Here is a 24,619-nt window from a genome sequence, read left to right as displayed (position 1 = left end):
ATTGCTTTTTCTCCCCAAATCCCCCCAGTACATAGTTGTATATCTTAGCTGTGGGTCCTTCTAGTTGGGTCGTGTGGGACGCTGCCTCAACATGGCCAGATGAGCGTTGCCACGTCTGCGCCCAGGATCCGAACTGGCGGAACCCTGGGCTGCTGAAGCGGAGTGCAAGAACTTAACCACTTGGGCAGCCCCTAGGTTTCTTGAATGTATGTTTTCATTAAGTTCTTATATAGTGTGACATTTAAGATGAATCTTCTTTTCCTTAGGGTGTGTTGCCCTGCTGTTTCTTTGAAAAATTGTGAGCGAATTCTCTTTAACACTCCTGCCACCTTTTTGTGATATGTTTGTCTTCCCTTGTGGGCTATAGTGTGAGGGCTGAGGTGTTCTTCTGTGTCCTTTCCTGAAGCCTGGAGGGAGGGGGAGGAGGGGCACACTGGCCAATGCACTGTTTCTGTTAAATACCTTCAGGAAGGTTTCCTCTTTTCCTGTGGGGTTACCTTTGGATTGTCCTCTCTATTAACTGTGGAGCCCTGAAAAATGGCATACCTGGATGGCTTTTCTACCCCTGCTGAGATCCTCTGAAGGTGAGTAGAGGCTTTTGTTGTCAGGGGTTTTGTTTTGTTTTTACTTTTCTCCAGGTTTCCTATTTATTTATTTATTAATTTATTTTCCTTGGTCTGCTTCTCTCAAGAGCGAGGAGTGCTATTAGTGGAAATTCTCATGGTTTTTAATTCATTTTGTTTCCCAGTGTGTTCTGGGGGTGGAATCAGGACTAGGAGCTGTGCCATGCTGAGCCTTGCCAGAATCTTTTCTTTCTTTCCTGTCTACTACTTTTTGAAGTTTATGGTATGAGACTGTACCTCTTTTCTTGTATTGTGGCAGCTGGCCAATTTCTCCCTTTTTAAAACTCCTTTTGTTTATCTTATTCAGGAAGGAGGAGTTTATGAGCTTGCAATTTCCTGCAATTTTTACCCAGAAGTCTTCCATATTTTTGCCTGAATTGTTTTATTAGCATATAGACTAGCTTTCCTTATCTAGAAAATTTCTTTTCCTTCCTCCTCCCTACCTTTACCCTAAATGTCGTTGCTAGGTAAAGCTTTCTGAAATGTACAGTTTAGTTTGTGTCACTCTCTGCTGCCTATGTGGTTGAGCCTAAACTCTTAAATTTAACGTCTTCCAGGATTTTACTTAAGCCTACTTTACTAAATTAGAGTCTCGTTCCCTCTCTTAAGCCTCCTTTCTGGCTAAATTTAAATATTTTCTACTTCCAGTACATACCCTGGGTTGATTTACAAGATATGGTTAGTACATAATATAGTGTGTATATATATGTAGTGGTTTTTACACCTGTCAGTCTCCTGATCACCTTTCTATAGGAAAATCTCATTTGTCAGGATCCATCTAAAAATGTGATCTCCAGAGAAGAACACAAATATGTTGTGAGCTCCTTTCCACTGTGATTGAAACAGTGATATTAAGATTGGTTTAGGTGTTCTGTCATGTTTCATCATATCATTGGATCACATTGAGTTTATTTGTCATTCTGTTCTAATATTTGAAAGTTTTTTTTAACTTAAATGTAGGAATTTGCATTTATTCTGGGCAATTTTCACCTTTAAAAATTTTTTTGCTCTGGTTGTCCCTATTTTTGAGGTTATTTTTAATTTCAAATCAATCGTCTCTTATATCTGTATATGCTAATCATGCCCATTGTCGTTTCCTACAAGTCTCTAACAGAAATAGTAATTTTGTGGGAAAGTGAATGCAGTAGTTCCACTATTTTTGCATCCTTTTAATCTCATCCAGTCTGTTTTCTTCCCCATGTCTCTGGTGACATGAGAGAGAAAAATTATGATTGTTCTGCATATGGGCTAAGGCTGAATGGAGGAGGGTGATAATAGAAAAAGAGGAAGCTTTTTCTTTGATTAAGCTATAAGTAGAGGGCCTGTTTTTGGTGAGATGATAGTGAGAATGGGAAGCATCAAAGGAAACATTAGCAGGAGTTGGTGACTAGAGAGAAGATCACTGAAGAGAAACATGATGATGTCAAAAGTTTGATTTCGAATGATTTGCAAGAAGTAGTGAACCTGGACACCTTACATTTGAGGTATATGGTTATGAGATATCAAAGAATATATCCAACTTTCAAGAAAATATTTTAACAAAAATGTGCTTCTACCAGAAGGAGAAGAGAGAGAAAAAGGTACAGAAATCTTATTTGAAGAAATGATGACTGAAAACCTCCCTTACATGGGGAAACAAACAAGCATCCAGATCCAGGAAGCTCAGAGAGTTCCAAATAAGATGAACCCAAAGACACCCACACGAAGACACATTATAATTAAAATGTCAAAAAGTTAGACAAGGAGAGAATCTTAAAAGCAGCAAGAGAAAAACAACTTGTTATATATAAGGGAACCCACATAAGGCTTTCAGCAGATTTTTCAGTACAAACTTTTTAGGCCAGATTGGCGTGGCACCATATATTCAAAGTGCTGAAAGAAAAAGACTTCCAACCAAGAATACTCTACCTGGCAAAGTTATTTTTCAGAATTGAAGGCGAGATAAAGAATTTTCCAGACAAGCAAAAGCTAAAGGGGTTCATCATCACTAAACCGGCCTTGCAAGAAATGTTAAAGGGACTTTGTTTCTTTTTTTTTTTTCTTAAAGATTGGCACCTAGGCTAACAACTGTTGCCAATCTTCCTTTTTTTTTTTTTTTAAAGTTTGGCACCTGGGCTAACAACTGTTGCCAATATTTTTTTTTCTGCTTTATCTCCCCAAACCCCCCCTGTACACAGTTGTATATCTTAGTTGCAGGTCCTTCTAGTTGTGGGATGTGGGATGCCGCCTCAACGTGGCCTGATGAGTGGTGCCATGTCCGCGCCCAGGATCCGAACCCTGGGCCGCTGCAGCGGAGCGCGCGAACTTAACCACTCAGCCACGGGGCCGGCCCCCTAAAGGGACTTCTTTAAGCTGAAAAGAAAGGGCACTAATTAGTAACAAGAACACATATGAAAGAATCTCATTGGAAAATTAAATATATAGTAAAGATAGTGGATTAATTACTTATAAAGCTAGCATGAAAGTCAAAAGACAAAGGTAGTGAAAATAATTAGGATTACAATAATTAGTGAAGGGGTACAAAAGGTAAAAAGATGTAAAATGTGACATCAAAAACAAGGGGAGAAGGGGAGTAAAAATGTTGGGCTTTAGAATGGGATTAAACTGAAGTTACTATCAACTTAAAATAGACTGTTATAGATGTAAGTTGTTATATGTAAGCCTCATGGCAACCACAAAGCAAAAACCTGTAGTAAATACACAAAAGAAAGAGAAAGGACTATAAGCATAGCACTGAAGGAAGTCATCAAACCACAAAGGAAGAGAGCATGAGAAGAAGAAAGGAACAGAGAAGAACTACAAAAACAGCTACAGAACAGTAACAGCAATAAGCACATACCTATCAATAATTACTTTAAATGTAAATGGACTAAATTTTCCAACCAAAAGACATAGAGTGGCTGATTGGGTAAAAAAGCAAGATCCATCTATACACTGTTGACAGGAGACACACTTTAGATGTAAGGACACATGCAGACTGAAAGCAGAGGGATGCAAAAAGATGTTCCATACAAATGGAAACCAAAAGAAAGCTGAACTGGCTATACTTGTATCAGACAAAATAGACTATAAAACAAAGACTGTACTAAGAGACAAAGAAGGGCATTACATAATGATAAAGGGGTTAATTCAACAAGAGGATATAACATTTGTAAATATTTATGCACCGAACATAGGAACACCTAAATGTATAAAGCAAATATTAAGACACCTGAAGGGAGAAATTGACAGCAATACAATAATAGTAGGGGACTTTAATACCCTACTTACATCAGTGGATAGATTATCCAGACAAAATACCAATAAGGGAACATTGGCCTTAAATGATATGTTAGACCAGATAGACTTAACAGATATTTAGACAATATTCCTCCAAAAGAAACAGAATACACATTCTTCTCAAGTGCACATGGAACATTTTCCAAGATCATATGTTAGGCCACAAAACAAGCCTTATTAAATTTAAGAGGATTCAGATTATGTCAAGCATCTTTTTTGACTAAAATGATGTGAAAGTAGAAATTAATTACATGAATAAAACTGGAAAATTCATATATATGGGGAGATGAAACAACACACCACTGAATAATCAGTGGGTCAAGGAAGAAATAAAAAAATACCTTGAGACAAACAAAAATGGAAATGTAACATACCAAAAGTCATGGGATGCAGCAAAAGAAGTTCTTATTTATTTATTTACTTATATTTATTTTTTTTTTAAAGATTGGCTCTGAGCTAACATATGTTGCCAATATTTTTCTTCTTCTTCTCCCGAGAGTCCTCTTACATAGTTGTATAATCTAGTTGTAGGTCCTTCTAGTTTTGCTATGTGGGACGCTGCCTCACCATGGTTTGATGAGCAGTGCTAGGTCCATGCCCAGGATCTGAACTGGCAAAACCCTGGGCTGCCTAAGTGGAGTGTGCAAACTTACCACCCGGCCATGGGGTCGGCCCCACAAAAGCAATTTGAAGAGGGATGTTCCTAGCAATAAATGTCTACCTCAAGAAACAAGAAAAGTCTCAAACAAACAACCTAACTTTACACCTAAGGAACTAGAAAAAGAACAACACACGAAGCCTGAAGTTAATAGAAGGAAGGAAATAATGGAGATTAGAGCAGAAAGAAATGAAATAGAGACTAAAAAGGCAATAGAAAAGATCAGCAAAATTAAGAGCTAGTTCTTTGGAAAGATAAACAAAATTGACAAACCTTTAGCTAGACTCACCAAGAAAAAAGGAGAACTCAAAATTGAAATGAAAGGGGAGATGTTACAATTGATACCACAGAAATACAAAGGATCATAAAAGACTACTATGAACAATTATATGCCAACAAATTGGACAACCTAGACGAAATGGATAAAGTCCTAGAAACGTATAACCTACCAAGACTGAATGTGATGAAATAGAAAGTCTGAACAAACTGATTACTAGCAAAGAGATTGAATCAGTAATCAAAAACCTCCCAACAAACAAAAATCCAGGACCAGACGGTTTCACAGGTGAATTCTACCAAGCATTCAGAGAAGAATTAATACCAGTCTTTCTCAAACTATTCCAAAAAATAGAAGAGGGGGGAAGTCCTCCAAACATATTCTGTGGGCCAACATTACCCTGATACCAAAACCAGACAAGGATTGCTCCCCTCCCCCCCAAAAAAATTACAGGCCAATATCCCTGATGAACATAGATGCAAAAATCTCCAACAAAATATTAACAAACTAAATTCAGCAATACATTAAAAGGATCATACACCATGATCAAGTGGGATTTATTCCAGGGGTGTGAGGGTGGTTCAACATCTGCAAATCAGTCATTGTGATACTCCACATTAATAAAATGAAGGCTAAAAATCCTACAGTCATCTCAATCGATGCAGAAAAAGCATCTGACAAAATTCAACATCCATTTGTGATAAAAACTCTTAATAAAGTGGCTATAGAGGGAAGGTACTGCAAAATAATAAAAGCTGTATATGACAAGCCCACAGCTAACATCATACTCAAAGCTGAAAAGCTGAAAGCTTTTCCTCTAAGATCAGGAACAAGACAAGGATGTCCACTCTTGTCGCTTTTATTCAGCATCTTATTGGAAGTTCTAGCCAGGGCAGTTCGGCAAGAAAAAGAAATAAAAGGCATCCAAATTGGAAAGGAAGAAATAAAATGGGCACTATTTTCAGATGACATGGTATTAAATATAAAAAAACCTTAAAGATTCCATCAAAAAACTGTTAGAACTAATATAAATGAATTCAGTAAAGTTGCAGGATGTAAAATCAATACACAAAACTCTGTTGCTTTTCTTTACATTAATAACTATCAGAAAGAGAAATTAAGAAAATCCTATTTATAGTTGCATCAAAAAGAATAAAATACCTAGGAATAAATTTAACCAAGGAGATGAGAGACCTGTATATTGAAAACGATAAGACATTAATGACAGAAATTGAAGAAGGCACAAAAAAGTGGAAAGATATTCTGTGCTCATGGATTGGAAGAATTGTTAAAGTGTCTGTATTACCCAAAACAATCTATAGATTTCAATGGCATTTTTCACAGAAATGGAAGAAAGAATACTAAAATTTTTTTGGACCCACAAAAGACGCCAAATAGCCAAAGTTATCTTGAGAAAGAAGAACAAAGCTGGGGGCATCAAACTACATTAAAATCACTAGTAATTAAAACAGTATGGTATTGACATAAAAACAGATACATTGATCAATGGAACAGAAGAGAGAACCCAGAAATAAACTCATGCATATAAGGTCAATTAATTTCTGACAAAGGAGCCAAGAATATACAATGGGTAAAGGACACTCTCTTCAATAAATAGTGTTAGGAAAATTGGACAGCCACATGAAAAGGAATGATCCTGGACCGCTATCTTATACCATACACAAAAATTAACTCAAAATGGATTAAAGACTTAAATGTAAGATTTACATTCAAATCTTCAGATTTGAACCCTGAAACCATAAAACTTCTAGAAGAAAGCATAGGCAGTAAGCTCCTTGACATAGTCTTGGTGATGATTTTTTGAATCTGACACCAAAAGCAAAAGCAACAAAAGCGAAAATAAGTGGGAATACATCCAACTAAAACCTTCTGCACAGCAAGGAAACCATAAGCAATATGAAAAGGCAACCTATTGAATGAGATTAAGTAATTGCAAATCCTACATCTGATAAGGAGCTAATATCCAAAATATACAAAGAACTCATACAACTCAATAGCAAAAAACCAAACAGTCCAATTAAAAAATAGAGGATCTGAATAGACATTTTTCCAAAGACATGCAGATGGCCAACAGGTACATGAAAAGATGTCAGACATCACTAATCATAAGGGAAATGCAAATCAAAACCACAGTGAGATGTTACCTAACCTCTGTTAGAATGGCTATTATTGAAAAGACAAGAGATGTTGGTGAGGATGTGGAGAGAATGGAACGCTTGTGTACTGTTGGTAGGAATGTAAATTAGTGTAACACTATGGAAAATAGTATGGAATTTCCTCAGAAAATTAAAGCTAGAACTGCTATATGATCCACCAGTTCCACTTCTGGGTATTTAACCAAAGAAAGTGAAAACACTCACTCTAAAAGGTATATGCACCCTCCTGCAGCATTATTTACAATAGCCAAGGTATGGAAACACCCTAAGTGTATATCTGGGATGAATGGACAAAGAAATTTTGGCATATATATATGCAATGAAATATTATTCAGCCATAAAAAATAATGAAATCTTGCTATTTACAACAGTATGGATGGACCTCAAGGGCATTATGCTAAGTGAAATAAGACAGAGAAAGACGAATACGAGAGAAAGATAGTATGATCTTTCTTATATGTGGAATCAAAAAAACCCTAACAAGCTCATAGAATAGATCAGTGGTTCCAAGAGGCAGGGGGTGGCAGCTGGGAGAAATGGGTGAGTCTTTTTTTTCAGTTTAAATAAATTGAATAAAATTAAAAAAATTTTGCCTGAGTGTTAGGTTTCTGATATAAGACATACAACAAGGTTTTAAAACAAAACATATACCTTTTGAAAGTATTCTTTCTTTAACATGAAAGCTCATTTGGTCCTATAAAATTTGTGTTAATTTTCTTCCTAAGACATTTTGTATTTTGAGTGTAAGATTAAATTTGAACTATATGGATTTCAAATAAGTAAATAGAATAATTGTTATTTTTTGAAGAACCCATTTTAATTGGGTGAAATACAGGTGAAGTTAGTGATTTTTAGTTTAAAAGATAAAATGTTAATGCCTGGTTATTTAGAAAGTGCTATCACAGGATCTTCCTATCTCCCACAGCTTGATATATGCCCATTAATGGTAGCTCTCAGTGCCAGCTGTGGGGCAGTTATGTAAATGAATTCCGTCAAGAAAATTATAGAACTGGCATTGCAGTCATGTAAGCCTTACTTAATTGTTATGTGTGCAAAACAGACATATTTTTTCCATTAATATGCAAAAAATTCTATAATTGCTTTATTTTCTTACAGAATAGCTTTCCAAAGTTGCACATTATGTAGTTAAATAACAAAATTTGTGGATAGTATTTCCTTATTGTCATATGAAATAAATTAGTCTCTTCTACAATATAGGACAAACTTTTACTAACCATCTCAGATGTCAGATGGATTTGAGAGAATTTTTCACAAAATAATCAGATAAAGAACTTGTCTACCTGTGTGGACATTAGAGTGAGTATCAGAAGTTAAGTACTAACCTGCTTGTATTTCATAAATAAGAAGGAATAAAACCCTTTAATTGCAAGTTAAAAAGCTAATGGAAACTGATATAGGTAGGTGAAACTCAAAGTAATAATACCAGAAATCCTAAATTTACCCATGCTATTTCAGTCATTTTTAGGAATTAAAAAAATCCTTTTAACCTGGGACCTTGTATTCTTACTTTCCCCATCTTCTCTTTAGGAAATCTCTTTGTGTCCAGTGACTTAGGTGAAAGAGGACTTAGGTTCTTAATGGGTGCCAGCAGGTTTGCTTCTAGGTTTGTTATTCCAAAACATCAGCCAATACTTACATTCCCTGTTACTTAGGGAACTAGTTATGTTAGAAGTCAGGCCTGGGTTATTAACTAAACTTACTTCTTCCTTCTTTTGTTACCCAGGTAGAAGTTACAGAGATGCTTAGTTTATGTTACTGAATTTTTAGAAAAACAAAAAAAGAATTTGTAGACTGTGGAAGGAGTGAAGAATGCTGTTTTCACACTTTGCTACCCTAGAAATACATTTAGTGAGTAATGTTTTTTCAATAGATTCTTTTTAATCTGAGCTCATTTTTGCCTTAATATTTTAAATCATTTTTATGTATTTCTTTTGTCTTCAGTCCTTACTTTCATTTTAGTGACATCTTAAAATTAAGCCCTGTCTGATTTCCATAAGAGTAACTTAGTTGGCATTAGTAGCTGTGCCTTCTCTTTGGTCGTTGGTGGGGTGGCCACCTTTCTTGTGTTTAGGAATCCAGTTGTGGAAATGTTGTCTTAGGCACAGTTATTCTTTCTTCATGTCTGTTTTCCTTAGAAGTAATTTTTGATCTGTCATGGATAGAATAGACACTTTAGTGTTTGTATTATGTTGTCATCGGGTATATAAATGATGTTATTGATTCCTTCACTTCTTTTCAGTTTTTCCCCAAAATTCTCCTCAGAGAGGCTTACCTTAACGACCCTGCTTAAAATGCAACCCACTCTCTTCACCCTCCCATATTCCCTTTTACCTTTCTCTACTTTTTTCCTGTAACTTTCCACATTCTAATGTACTATACAGTATTATGTTTCCTGTCTTTCTCTTCCTTTTTCATAAACTTTCCAAAGGCAGAGAGCCTGGTTTGTTTTACTCATTTATCCCAAGTACTTAGCATAGGACTTGATGTATAGAAATTCTCAGTAAATATTTAACAAAAGAATGAATTAAGATTATGCTGTTTGAGCTGTTCTACTATTGTTGAAGATAAGAATGAACTTGCCTTAGGCCAGTGGCTTTTAAAAATTCTTTTCACCTGGCCTGTGGTAAGAAATACATTTTGAGGGGCTGGCCCCGTGGCTGAGTGGTTAAGTTTGTGCGCTCCACTTTGGCGGCGCAGGGTTTCACCGGTTCGGATCCTGGGCACGGACATGGCACCACTCATCAGGCCATGCTGAGGCGGTGTCCCACATGCCACAACCAGAAGGACCTACAACCTCAACTATGTACTGAGGGGCTTTAGGGAGAGGAAGAAGAAGAAAAAAAGATTGGCACCTGAGCTAACATCTGTTGCCAATCTTTAAAAAAAAAGAAATACATTTTAAAGTGCAACTCAGTGTACACATACATATGCATGTTTGTGTCTGTTGCATTTATATGGATGAAGTGCACACTGTGCATTGATATTTCCTGTTCTCTTATTTTTAAAAACAAATACTGTGTGCAGTCTGCTAAATTTTCACAATTCACTAAAGAGTTGCAGACTGGAGCTTGCATTAGGCAATAGATAAACCTAAAAAATTTTTATGTAAGTAGAACCTGATTTTTCCCGTTGTCTTATGTGACTGGAAGTGTTTTATTTTAATTTCAAATTGGTCTTTGAGGGTACTTACAACATTTTAATTTTCAAATTTCTGTATCTATTAGCTGCTGTTAGGAGAAACTGATTGTTAGAAGAACTATGGATTAATTATTTAGTAAAAATAAGCTTAATTTGTAATATGTGCAATTTCTCTCAGGTGTTTGTTTTTTTAAGTTTGGGTTCATTTGTTTCTAAAGAAGGAAGAGCTCCTTCTTGATACGTGGGAGCAAGAAGTTAGGAGACCGCAATGGAACTGCAGTGGAGTTAAAAGGCGGCCATAGGATTCATTTTGAGATCTGAATAGAATCCAGGACCAAGTGCATGGAGAACAGATTGTTAGAAATCTGAATTCCTTTCTCCTCCTGGCTGTTGTAAGACTTAACTGCCAAGAATTGTACATATATTCAGTTAACTAGAAGGTGACAGCTAGCCTCCTTTGAAAAATGTAATGCTGAGACTCCTTAAATGGTTGGTTGATTACCATTGTAACCATGTAATAGTTCATACTAAAACCAGAAAACTTAGGAAATAACTTTTTTCTGTTTGACGTAAGAAATATGATGATTCTTTAGTTTTAAAGTTTGTACATTTTGAGAAAGCTCTTTTTAGCTTAATGTCAGCAAAGCAGCTGCTGTTTGAATTTACTTTGTAAAACACTGAATTATTCATTTCCATAAACAAAACTTCTTTAGTAATTATTTAGCATTAATTTATTTCTCTTTATTTCAATCAACCCTGTTGACATTCTGTTTTAAAATTAAAAATATTCTTTGTGGAATTTAACAAATAAGACTGTGACAGCCACTTTCTCTACTTTCTTCTGTTCTTATGACAGAAAATTTCCAAATCTGTTTTTATTTTTATGTTTTAAATATTTTATATTTTAATTTTGTTTTTATTATTTTAATCAAATTTTACTAATAAAATACAGAACAAAGAAAATTCTTATTTAGCAGTGTCTTATAAGTAGCTTCTTAAGACCAAGCCCGATGGTTTTGACCTGCTAGATTTTGCCATAATGCTTAATGTGTGAGTATATTTAATAACTGCTTTGTTGAATCCTGACAATATAAAATTATTATAAATATTTTAAACAGTTATTCATTTCATCATTTGTACTCACAGATTAATAGATTTTTTGAAATTTTTCCATCCATCTTTGCAAATGTGAAAATAGTCCTTTAAATTTTGTGCTGCCCTTCTAGTAGCCTGTGGTGAGCCCTTCCACCTGCGAACTCTTATTATTAGTCATTGCATGTGCCCTCCTGGGCAATCAGTCTTTTACTGCCATATGATATTTGTTGTCATTCTTCCACAATTGCTATTTTATCTTGTATTGTTTAATTTTTTAAGCGTGTCATTGTTTTGCTGCTCTGTTGGAGACTTTTTGAGGGCAGCAAACAAACTATTTGTTAGCTTACCAAATATCTGGTGATTTAATAGAGAAGGAAAAGAAACCCTTTATGTTATAAAGTAGCATCCATTCCAATGAAACATTCTTCTTACCTCAAGTGCTTCTTGGAGCGTGGATTTAGAGAGGTTTAGCAACCGATACATAATAAATTTAGGGTGGGCTTGAAGGAAATGTAAACCTTTAATTAAGGGCCCATTTTGTTTCCCTCCCTGTTATTGGTCCCTGAAAGGAAGTAAACATATTACATCCATCGTGACTGAGATAGCCTCGCGGGACCCTGGAAAGGATGAGGAATTAGAGATTGGGTAGTTTGAGGTGGGACTGTCTCCATTTAATTCCTCTGCTTATCGGGCTAAGGTGCTCTTTAGAGTAATTATGAGACTTCTGCTTTTTAGTAGTTGTCAAGTGAGTGATAGTAGTTTTTGAAGGGATAACCACATTTGCATCATTAGTCTACACTTGAAATGTTCAAGAAAGCCTTTCAAGCTGATGACACAGACCATCAGCCTTCAGCCAAGAGCCATTAGGTAGACATATTTTGTTTTTCCTCTGTGCAGTGTCTAGAAAACAAATTTAACTTTGTTTTAGTTTACCAAGTTAAGCTATTTAAAATTGTGAGATTTTATATAAAGCAAAAATTTCCAGCTTTAAAAGAATATAGATCTTTAGTCCTGGTAATGCTGTGTTTCCATTCCTGCAAGGTAAACAATTATCTGGAAGAAAGTAACAGCTGCCCCTTTAAACGTGGAGCATGTGCACTGGTTTGTTACAGTTTTTGCACTGTTATTTTATTTGTATTTATATAGAGAGAGCATATATTAGAGGAATATTTCTCTGAAAATATGCTTCAGTCATAAGAAAATCAAACAGATGTCTGTGTGGTTCAGGAAAAATAGACAGAGCCTTTCATGAAAGTAAAGAATATCCTTTTGTATATAACATGCAGATAGCCCAACTTTCAAGTTGTATAAGCAGCCCCAGCTTCATATTCTGTAAGTCATTTGTTGGGAGTATCATATCTTAACCAATTTTGATTTTCGTGCCCTTAGTTATGGTCTATAAGTAACTTGTATGGCCGTTTCTCATAGGATACAAATTTTGGAAATCTGTGTTTCCAGGTTAATGTGCATAATTCTTGGTTCCTAATATTCTTTTCTATGAAATGATGTATCTAAGGCACCAGAAAAAGCACATCTAAAGTAACACTTATGAATTATTTAGTACAAAGTAATAACCAACTTTGTGAGGCTTAAAAAAATGTATAAAAATACATAATTATATTTTATATAAAATGTATCTTTATATCTAAAGTATTTTACATGTTACATATACATAATGTATATAATAAGTATATATGATGTACGTTTGGCACACACTAAGTACTCAAAATTATATTATTATTTTCAATTCTAATATAGTACATTTAGCCATGATTTTGCTTTCTTAAATATACTGTTTAAAATTTGAAAAATATCTGTCATTTTCATCTGAATTGTTGAGTTTGCTAACAAGTGAAACAATACTTTCTGTTCAATTAATCGAACAAATAATTTGGCTTTATTTTCTCCTCCATCTTAAATTTGAAAGGAATTAAGGACTGAAAGAGGAAGAAAATCTATTTCATGTTCTCTTTAGTAGTAAGAGTTACAAATATGTAAGCATTTTGTTATTTTTGGGTTCACTAATTTTCCTCCTCAGCCAGGACAGGTCAGTATGTCTTGCTTTTTCTGGACGAGTCATGTAGAAATAATTCGGTTGTTTTTAGGTATGTGCTTCCTTTTTGGAGGGGGCTGTAGTCAAGAGAGTGTGATCTAAAAAGAACGGCTTCTTTGCCCACCTTATAAATATCTGTGCCTGAAACATGACTCTTCTCTGAGAGTAATCAATCTCTAATAAAACCGTATTCCTAACTACTTGAGCTGATAAACAGTGAGGTTTGTTGTAAAGAAGTCAAGTTTATTTTATGTCAATTTTCTATTTGCCCTGTATAAGACATATTTAATTACTTTATTCCATCTCTGTGTTCAAATTAATCAGATTCTGCTACATATTGGTGCTCAAATTAGAATAATTCTTTAATCAACTGTGTTATCCATGCCATGGTAGACTAGAATAGAAAAGCTACTCTTGGCATATTGAACATGGCTACATTTTATTTTCTATTGTAATTTAAAAGTAAAATCAGAAATATTGATTTCTACTTGACTGGAGAGATGATTTAGTTTGAATATCAGTCTGATATTAATCAGGTGAGAATTAATTGAGTTGGAGGTATTAGATATTCAGTGATGTTAACTGAACCATGATCAATCTACAGAGAAGCTTTCTTTTGTACTATGTTAGAATTATCAAATAGCTCATGCACTACAATGTAAAATAATCTTTTCATGTTCATCCTTCTCCCTTCTTGTCTCATTAAATGCACCACTAAAGTCGTTCTGTACACAGACTAATCTTTAAAGAAGCAAGCTAATCACAATTTAATAGAAAATTAAAAGCATAATAATTTTGTCATAAAATGCTATTGTCAGAATTTTATGATGATATATTTTTAATGCCTAATTTTAAAACCAAGTGATTAAAATCTCTTCTTTTCAAGTATAACTGCATTTCAAAAAAAAAAGCTTAGTTTTTTTTTATATTCAACATTACAAGAATAAAGTGAGCAATACAGAATTATTTTAATGTTTATTGCCAGGAATAAAAATAGAGTCTGTAGCATTATATTGTCTGAAATGTGGCATGGGGCTTTTCATTTATTTTAAGAGTGTGATAGCAATATCATAAGTGTTGTGAAAATATAAATGGTGAGATAACACCTCCATAGGACTTGTTCTTAAGTAGTAAAATTGTAAAGTCTTTAAATAAATTGCAGCCAGAATTGAAAGGATCGATTTGCCTTGTTAAGTAGAGATACTACACTTACTAAATGTCTAATTAAATTTAGCATAACATGTCTTTTATTCTTTTCTTTCCCTTTAAAACTGAGAATTTGGACCTATTTATTAGCAAAGTAGCACATGTTATCATTGTCGAATTTCTTCCATTTTGGCAGTTGGTGTGACCGTGTTAAATTAAAAGAAAGCCAATAGTGTGATTTCTGATGGTGTCATTTTACCCTGGAAGAGTGCTTTTCACTTGGTATTGGTATAATGGGAATAGTAGGATCTGTGTAGCTGTATATTTTGTGAGAAGCAGTGTCCAGATTTGTATTTGAGAACAGTTAGCATTTAATGAAATGAAGCCATACGTGCAGCAATACCCCTACAGTGTCGTGAGTGGATTGTTCTTAGTGAGATGTCGTCGGGTTCCTCACCCAGTTGTTGCTCAGCAGCAATTCAGGGAAGAGGGCTGGCTTAGGGAAAAAATCGAGAGAGGTGGTTTTCTCTGCTCATCAAAGCCAAGGCTCCCCTTATGTGGATTCCACTGTCTGAAGTGCACTCTCCCCTCTCCTCCACCCAAAGCTATTACTTTCCTTCTTTTTTTTAAAATTACATTTTGTAAGATTACACTTGTACAGACTACCAAACGAGGTACATATGTGTTCCTTCAATTTGTGCCCCCAGAGCCCCAGTTTTCCTCTTGAGACAACCACGATGACCAGTTTCATACCTATTCTTCCACAGCCATTTTGTGTTTACACAAACACCTGTGTGTCTATATAGATACATATGTATACATACCTCCACACAGGTGTATGTGTGTGTTCTAAACAGAAATGGTAACCTGCTCAACTGCACTCTTCTGCACCTTGCTCTTTTCACTTTAACTCTTGAAGACCATTCCCTGTCAGTGCACTGTTTTTCAGTGGCCACATAGTATTTTGTGGTATAGTATGTCTACTTTTGGTGTGACCGTGTTAAATTAAAAGGAAGCTGATAAGTGGCTTTTAATGGTGTCAAAGGCTATTTTTTACTTATGTAAAAGTATTTTTTTGCTTCAGCTAAGTGAAGACAGGATGAGGAATGGCTAGTGACATGTCATTCTCTTAGTGATTCCCTACAAATGAGAACCTTATTTATATATTTGTTTTTGTTAAGAAAGACATAGCCATAATTATTTTTATATTCAAATTGCTTGTTGTGTTTGGATTTGAAGAAATTATTGTCTTTATGGATGCTGTTTTTTAAGGGAGATGCCAGGCTGTTTCAAATCTTTTTTGGAGCAAAGCAAGGTGTTAAATACATAAATTTGACAAACCAACAGAATGTGAGGAGAGTGACCAGGTTTTGTCAGTAGTCTGGAAACCACATCCAACTAGGAGGAGGGAGCAGTGTTCAACTGTCTCTAAACCAGGAGGAGGAAAAAAATGAGAATGTTATTTCCTGTAGTGTTTGAAGAAGAGGCAGCGTTAGACTTAACTCTTATTTTTTTCAGGCTATAAATCCTCCAGATCCTACCCCCATCACACTCACGCGCTCACTCTCGCTCTCTCTCTCTCACACACACACACACACACACACACACACACACACACACACACACACACACACACACACACACACACACTGAAACTGGCTACCTTGTGAGATAAGAAGTTTTCTGTCTCCACAATCCTCCAGATCCTACCCCCATCACACTCACGCGCTCACTCTCGCTCTCTCTCTCTCTCTCTCTCTCACACACACACACACACACACACACACACACACACACTGAAACTGGCTACCTTGTGAGATAAGAAGTTTTCTGTCTCCACAAGTGTTTAAACAATGACATGGATTAGGAAGGACTTTCTGGATTTAAGGATTTAGATTAGGTGACCTCTGCGGTCCCTCCCACTCTAACCATTTCCATCCCGGAATTCTAGAACAAGGCAGCTGGTCTTCTCCTGCACCTTCCCTGAGTGGCAGTTAACGGTCACTGTTGGCCCATACTCATCCCCAGAATAGGCTATAAAACCTCTTGCAAGAATGAAGTACAGCAGGTTAGTTTATTGCTTGCATTACTTACATTATTAAAATTATTGTGCCTACTTTTGTGTGATCCTACTTTTTGTTAGGGGGTGGGAGAGGGTGGAGCATCTGCCAAGAGATGGCAGGGAAGCCCAAAAGTCTCAACGTTCACAAATGTGCCAGTGTCTTTGTCGGTTGCTTTGATCAATGCCTATTAATGAATGAATAGGTCTTTTATCTTTGAAGGCTGTGGGGGGAACAAAGAGGGGACATGTATCAAAAATGTATGGTATAAACCAGACTCAGTCACTTATATTTCTCTTGCTTTGCCATTTTCTAAATCCTCCACCTCTGTCATTAATAATAATGCTCATGAATTCTATTTGGGGAGACTTAAAGCATCTCTTATGTGCAGTCTTTTTTTAAAAGATGGGGTGATTTGGTGCTTTTCTTGGCCACAGTAGGCTGTGCTAATGTCTACCTTTCAAATTCTCATAGCACTTAAAATCTGAAACACAAAATTTAGCATTTCATTATGTACTGTCTGGAGAAGACACTTTCTAATGTGTAAAATCCTTATTTTAAGTATTTAAATGTATTTTATGGGAATTCTGGAAAATGGGGTGTGGAACTAGAGAGTGAGGTATCTGATGTTCTTTACTTTAGATGATTGCTACATAGCATAAAAGCAGAGCAAATAAGCTGTAGCTTACTTTTTCTTATGCTAGCGATAGAATGTGCAGAGCCATCCTCACTTACTTCCCAGGTCTCAGTTGTGGCCTCATGTGAGATAACTGGCCTGGGTTAATTAAGTCTATTCTGTGGGCATGGACATTTCTGTTAGGTGTGGAGGTTTTTCCTGTGTTCTGATTGTGGAAAGAAGTAAGTGGGATTCGATAGTAGTTAACAAGTATTTTTCCAGAATTAAAAAGGCCTGGTTCTAGGCCACTCTGTACCATACTGTGTGATCTTGGAAATGTGACGTAGCCTACTTAACACTCAGTTTCTCATCTGGCAAATGAAGATAAGGGTAGTGCTTATCTGATAGTATTTTTTGTAAAATTCACGTGAGCTAATAAATGTAAAGTGCTCCATATAGTGCCTGGTACGTAATAAATACTCAGTATAGTTTAGTGGCCATTATCGTTTATTAACACCTTTAAATACCTTGCGAAAAAATTATGAAGTTACATGAGAAAAATAGAAAAACAAAAAATTTGTCGCCTGAAATAAGACAGTTTCTTCTAAAGGGGAAATGAGTTAAGAACCATTTTAGACCCCGCTCAACATCTATGTATCATTGCCCTTTGATTTTCCATAAATAGAAATCATCTGTTCCAAGTGCTACATACTAAGTGCTTCTTGCTGGAATCACATCTTATTCCCATTAAACTTATATTCTAATAAATGGAAATAATGAATCTGAATAGTCCTCTCCAACTTTTTAATTTCAGCTAAACCCCTAAATTGTTTTGTTTTGTTTTTGGTGAGGAAGATTGGCCCTGAGCTAACATGTGTTGCCAGTCTTCCACTTTTTGCTCAAGGAAGATTGTCACTGAGCTAACATCTTCCTCTATTTTGTATGTGGGTTGCCCCCACAGCATGGTTTGATGAGGGGCGTGTAGGTCTGCTTCTGGGATCCAAACCTGTGAACCCTGGGCCACTGAAGCAGAGTGCGCGAACTTAACCACTATGCCGCTGCACTGGCCCTAAACCCCTACATTTTATGTAATGTCTTTTGAACTTTGTCTTTGGATGAATTCTAAATACAACCCTGACTAAACTCAAGAACTAATGATGATAAAGAACATTGTCAAAAATTTAGATCTGTGTCATTACATAACAGTCTATGCCATGGGAGAGATTATTTAACAAAACCATATTCATAAATATAAGGGTGAGTTAAATCAACTGAAGCCTAGTAGAAAGCCAGAATTATAAATTTTACACTCATTCATAGAATTTATTGATTTACTTATTCAGCTGTTTGTTGAATACCAGCTAAGTGGCTAAAGTTTATTGAATAATTATTTATACTTAGTTTTTATTTCCTTAAATATTGTATTTTGATTAGGTATTTTAATAGGCTTAAAAAGGATCAATGGATAGAAAAATGTGCCTTAAGGAAAGATAAGGAAGATTATTGAGCCTAAAATGATCATAAAGTTCAAATCATGAAGCAATAGCCAACTCAGCACCAGCTGCCTATTTGCATCTCACCTGCAGTATAGGGAACTAAAAATGTCTAGAGCTGCGTTGTCCAGTATGGCTGCCACTAGTCACATGTGGCTATTTAAGTTAATTAAAGTTAATTAAAATGAAAAATTCAGTTTCTCAGTTGCATTAGCCATGTTTCAAGTGCTCAGTGTGGCTAGTGGCCACAGTATTGGAAAGTGCAGAGAACATTTCCATCATTGCAGAAAGTTTTATTGGACAATAGAAATATAATGTGAGCCATATTTATAATTTTAAATTTATAGCAGCCACATTTTAAAAATGTGAAATTAATTAAAAAAGATAAAATTAACTTCAGTATGGTATTTTATTTCATCTGTCATATGCAAAATATTATCTTTTCAACATGCAGTCAGTATAAAAATGATTGAGATATTTTACATAACTTTTTTCATCCTAAGCTTTTAACATCCACTGTGTATTTTACACTTGCAACATGCCACAATTCAGTCTACCCACATTTAAAGTGTTCAAGAACCACATGTGACTAGTGGCTACCATATTGCACAATGCAAGGTTTAGAGGGTTACAAACCCAAGTTGACTGAATGAAGACACAACTACATGGTATTATTATTGAATTCCTTCCTGTGTCTGCCACTGTATAATAAACACGTTGAAGTTAGGAACCATATTTTGTATTTAATGAACACTTGATTAAGGAAATCATTATCCTAGAGAGTTGAAAATAAAAGCTCTGTTTAATGCATCATTGATAAGGAGCAAAGATTTTTGTTTGGCCTAATCCCCTCCTTGGCATTATGCAAATCAAAGATATTTCTGGACAGTAGTAGGACTTAAAATTTTAACGTTAAAAACTAATAGGTGATTTTCTCTCTTTATCTTAGTAGACGTCTCAGCAGCATTTGGTAATAATGACCGCTCCTTCTTTAACCCAGACAATCCCAGAAAAGATAGTCATCTGATGGACGATCTTTTATGTTTATCTTTATATTTTAAAATCATGTTCAAAAAATGTACAAAAGAACAAAGGGATACTGACTTTAGAAATTTTAGTAAGAAGTAAACACAGCAAGCCCCAATTTTTATTCCATGTTTTCCTGTTTTGAAAATTTTGTATTTGAAATGGTCAGTGTCCTTTGAATGCAACCAACTGTTTATCATGAACCTGGAACATATCTATCTTGTACGTGCTGGCTCCAGATTTCAAACACATCTCTAATGGGTTCTAGTTTACCATTAAGCCTGCTTCTTGTACTTGCATCTTTAAAATGCAACATTTTTGAAAACGCTGATGGCTACCTATTTTGTTAAAGAGAGGATGGCCATCTTTTTTCCTCCTTAATTTTAAAATGTTTCCATTTTTAGACTTATACGTACCATAAATACTGTTTCCTTCTAATTATCTTTGTTTATACAGCTACCTTTCACATTTGGATCAAGGAAATTTCAGCACTCAGATATCATAAAAGATGGATGCTGCCATATCTCCTTTAACACAATGGAATTGTACAGGTTCTCGTTACAAAATACTGCATGAAAAATCCCTCCTGTTGAATGACTAATGGCATGAGAATACCATATTTCTTTTTTGTCCTTCAAAATGTACTATTTACTCATCAGTTCCTGATTTGGGGAAAGGTCATCTAGGATATTGTCATCTGAAGATTCAGAATCGATGATTACGCTTATACAATCAATTTCACCATCATCATTAGAGTCTAGAGTACTGCTGCAGGTTTCTTTGCATTCATCTTCTGATTCATCTAATAATTGTGTAGCATCTTTTTGTCAGTTTTCTTTTTTCCATTATAGGCAGTGTATTAGTTTACTATTGCTGCTGTAACAAATTATACAAACTTAGTAGCTTGAAACAACACAAAGTTATTATGTTACAGTTCTGTAGTTCAGAAGTCTTACTGAGGTCTTACTGACTTAAAATCAAGATATTGGCAAAGCTTTCTGGAGGCTCTATGGGAAAGTCTGGTTGTTTCAGCTTCTAGATGCCTGTCTTAGCTCGAGCTGCTATAACAAAAATACCATAAATGGGATGACTAATAAACAACAGAACTTCATTTCTCACATTTCTGGAGGCTGGAAGTCCTAGATTAGGTTGCCAGCTCGATTAGGTCCTGGTGAGAAGCCTCTTCAGGGTTTCAGACTGCTGACTTCTTTTTGTGTTCTCACATGGTGGAGAGCAGAGAGAGGAAGCAAGCCCTCTCATGACTCTTAGAAGGTCATTCTTCTCATTCATGAGGGCTCCACCCTCATGACTTTATCTAATCCTAATTACCTCCCAGAGGTCCTACTGCCTAATGCCATTGCATGGCTGGGGAGTAGGGGAGCAGAAGGGTTTCAACATATGAATTTTGAGGGAACACAGTCAGTCTATAAGAAAACCCCTCATTGTTTGGCTGGTGTTCCCCTTTTGCCATCTTTAAAGCCAGCAGGGTAACATTTGTTTGACCCTGCTTCCATCATCATATCTTTCTCTTCTGTTTTTTTTCTGCCTCCTCCTTCTACTTTTAAGGCTCCTTGTGATTACGTTGGGCCCACCTAGGTAATCCAGGATAATCTCCCTTAAGATCGTCTGATTAGCAACCTTAATCCCCCTTTGCCAGGTAACCTAACATATTCACTGGTTCTTGGAATTAGGACTTGGACATCTTTTGGGGCTATTATTCTACCTAACATAGTAATAAAATTTAAAAAAAAAATCTCAAATCTCAACTGTGTTCAAGGAGAGCAAAACCCAAAAAGACAACATTTATACAGTCATGCATTGCTTAACAAGGGGGATGTGTTCTGAGAAATGCGTCCTTAGGTGATTTTGTAGTTGTGTGCACATCATATAGCGTGCTTACACAAACCTAGATGGTAGATAGCCTACTTGGCACCTAGGCTATATGGTACTAATCTTTTGAGACCACTGCTGTATTTGTAGTCCATAGTTGACCAAAATGTCCTTATATGGTACATGATTGTATATTCATGAACAATGATGTAATACAGTAGGCAATACAATAAGAAAACTAATGTAGTAATGAAGGTTTATTTCACTGTTGCATCATGCTTCTAGGTGATTCTGTCATTTTGTTTTCTTATTATTTTAGTCATTTTTTACATCCTTGGGGATAATTGATGAGTCATGATGAAATAATTCCTAGGATGATATAGTAAAATCTTTCAAGATATAGGAAAAATAAGACCACTAAGAGTCTATATCATATCTTAGCTTTGTAACAGTCATGATTCAATGAACTTATATGATAATTGCGAGATAAAATAGTTTTATTGTATTACAAAATATGTCAATTTTCTTTGGTTTTTTGGAAGGCCTCTAAAACATAAAAGTCATAAAATATCATCTTTACAATAGTTAGAACTACTCATAAAAGAAACTCAAAAACTAAAATTGGGTCCGATGGACCCTGATTATATACTTGAGGCTCAATCACTTGGTTTCCATGACTTCTCTAATGCCACATAGTCCTCCCCATCTTTCTAGTCTCCTCACTCTCTGCTACACCCTTAAATAGTGGTGTTCCTCAGTGGTTGAATAGGGCCTCTTTTCTTTCCATTATTTTTAATGAGTTACTTCTATCAAAACAGTGTCTGCAGACTTGCTTCAGACCCATATAGCTAACTACCTTTTGGACAACTCTACTTGGATGTTTCACAGGCCCCCTGGCTGAACGTGTCTTAAACTCATCATCATCTTTACCCCGTCTCCCTCCACTGGCTCCAACCAAAAGAGAACAACATCATATGCTGTTCTTTTTGTGGTGTTTTTTAAGTCATCAAACTGTGCATCATGCTCCCAGCAAGGAATTTAACAGTTATCCTTGCCTCTTCATCTCTTACCCTCCTAACTAATTTTACCCCAAGTCCTGTCAAGTTTCAGTTGTAGTCATCTACATTCCCACTTCATTGGCCCTTTTAGCCCCTTGCCATCTCTTGCTTGGATTAGTGTACTCACTTCCTAATGCGTTTCCTATTGTTTCCATTCCTGCCTCCCCTGCCTGCTCTTCTAGTTCTCTGCAGAAGGAAATCTGATTATGCTGTTCCACTGTTTGAAACTCTCTAAGGATTTCCATTGCCCTTAGGACAAAGCCTTCCTACCAGTCATGATTGGTACATGCCTTTCCTCCCCACCTGCTATCCACCAAACACACACACATGCATGCACACACAACCAAATAACCTGAAATGTTCCAGCTCTTCTGGATTACTCTCTGTAATATGTCCTGCCTATTGACCTTCAGACCTTCTCCTGCACCTTTCCCTTTGTCCAGAACACTCTTCCTCCTCCTCTTTGGCAGGTCTGTATAGGTTGTAGCTTAAAAGTACTTCTCATGGGAAGTCTCTCTTGAATAGGTTTGGAGATCCAATTCTGTGCTTCCATAGCACCCTCCCTGCCCTTCCCCTCTCAGAGTAGATGTCAAACTCAACTCTTAGCATTTTTTAACTGTCTTCCTCAGAGATTGTTTTTAGCTGCCATAGGGCAGGAACGCTCTGTTTTGTTCAGCGTGGCAACCCTAGAGCCTAGCACAGTGCTAGGCTCATAGTAAGTACTTTGAAATTGTTTGTTGAGCGAATGAATGATATTTTGTGAGCTTACGGATAAGTACTGAAAATATGTGAAAAAAATAAAAATTTTAATTTATCGAATCAGTTAATACCTATGAAGCCTGAAATAACCCATTGGACAGTGCCTGCACATAGTAAACACAAAAAGTGTTAGCTATTATTATTGTTGTTGTTGCTATTGTGAAGGCAGGAATATAAGTGATTTTTTTCTTTTTCATTCTACTTTGGTAATTTAAGAAAAAATTAATGAAATATTTACTATTGGATCTCTTCTTAAACATTAAGGTGACAGCCTGATTTGGCGATTTCCCATCTGTAGTATTTTAGATTTACCTTTGGACAGTTTTAAAGGGGTGAGTGCAGTGAAGAAGCCACTGTTTCATATGTGTCTTATGAGAGATCCTCTGGTTTCTGCATGTCATGTTTTTCCATTTGAACGATTAGTTTTACAGATCCCTTGAAAAAGTTTGGAATTTTGTTGTTGTTAGAATTTTTGCTGGCAAATACTCACTGATAGACCTTTTTCAACTGTTTGAACAAATCACGCTTGTCCTAATTAGCTTCTCATCCAGTCTGGAATTATTTATAATATTAGGTTTTGTTTGTAGGTTGCATTGGCCTGAATTCTTTCCAAACATCAGCCTACTGGGGTCATTGACTTAGAGGTTGCAAAGAGATCTACAATTTTGTTACTAGATTTTATAAACAGAGGTACATAAAGTCAGAACTGTTTACAAAATCTTTCACATAAAATAATGTTCGTGCTGACGGTTATATAGAATGATGTGCTTGTGGCCTTGTGGCCTTGGTTTCCTTCAGCTGAGTAGTCTTCAGAAAGGAGAGGGGTCTGTTGTCTTCATTGCCTCTGCCTTGGTTCAGGCCTCCATCACTGCATTTGAAACTGGGGAGCCCAAACCTGAGAGTGACCTCCTGTCATCTTCAGGCACTTTTAACTTCACAGTTTCCAGAGGGGATGATGATTACTGAGAGCTGCACAGCACTTAGGCACTGTCTACAGGGACCTGACATGACACTGTTCACTATGGTAGTCTTCACTTAAAAGATTGCTTTTCCTGAGAAAAATTAGTTTTAGATTTTAATTTATATTAAAAATTTAAAACTGCAGACACCTTTATCTGGAGGAAAATCTTACTAAAAGTCAGCACCTACCCAACACTCTCCAAATTGTATCATTTTTAGTTCTATATTTTTAAAAGCTCTTATGATTCAATAACTGGTCAAAAGATCTTTTGTACATTATATTTAAAGTACATTTCTGTTTTTATTCTTATCCACTTCTATATAAGGAAAAAGTTTTATGCATAAGATTT

The 24,619-nt window shown here is 35.9% G+C and overlaps 1 protein-coding gene across 4 annotated transcripts in view; it reads left to right on the top strand.

The window, feature by feature from the left end:
- CMC1 (C-X9-C motif containing 1) overlaps nucleotides 1-24,619 on the top strand; it is a 90,753-nt gene that overhangs the window by 56,426 nt on the left and 9,708 nt on the right. The window contains exon 2 of one of the 4 annotated variants that reach the window (XM_070492742.1): nucleotides 469-584. The exons of the other annotated variants lie outside the window; for them this stretch is intronic. Coding sequence (XP_070348843.1) covers nucleotides 551-584 — 34 coding nt within the window. The 5' untranslated portion in view covers nucleotides 469-550. The remainder of the gene's footprint in view (nucleotides 1-468; nucleotides 585-24,619) is intronic. 4 annotated transcript variants of the gene reach the window in all.

Source organism: Equus asinus, chromosome 21 (assembly GCF_041296235.1).
Source record: "Equus asinus isolate D_3611 breed Donkey chromosome 21, EquAss-T2T_v2, whole genome shotgun sequence".
Lineage (NCBI taxonomy): Eukaryota > Metazoa > Chordata > Mammalia > Perissodactyla > Equidae > Equus > Equus asinus.
Note: the sequence above shows the minus strand (reverse complement) of the source record. Positions and strands in the feature narration are given on the sequence as shown.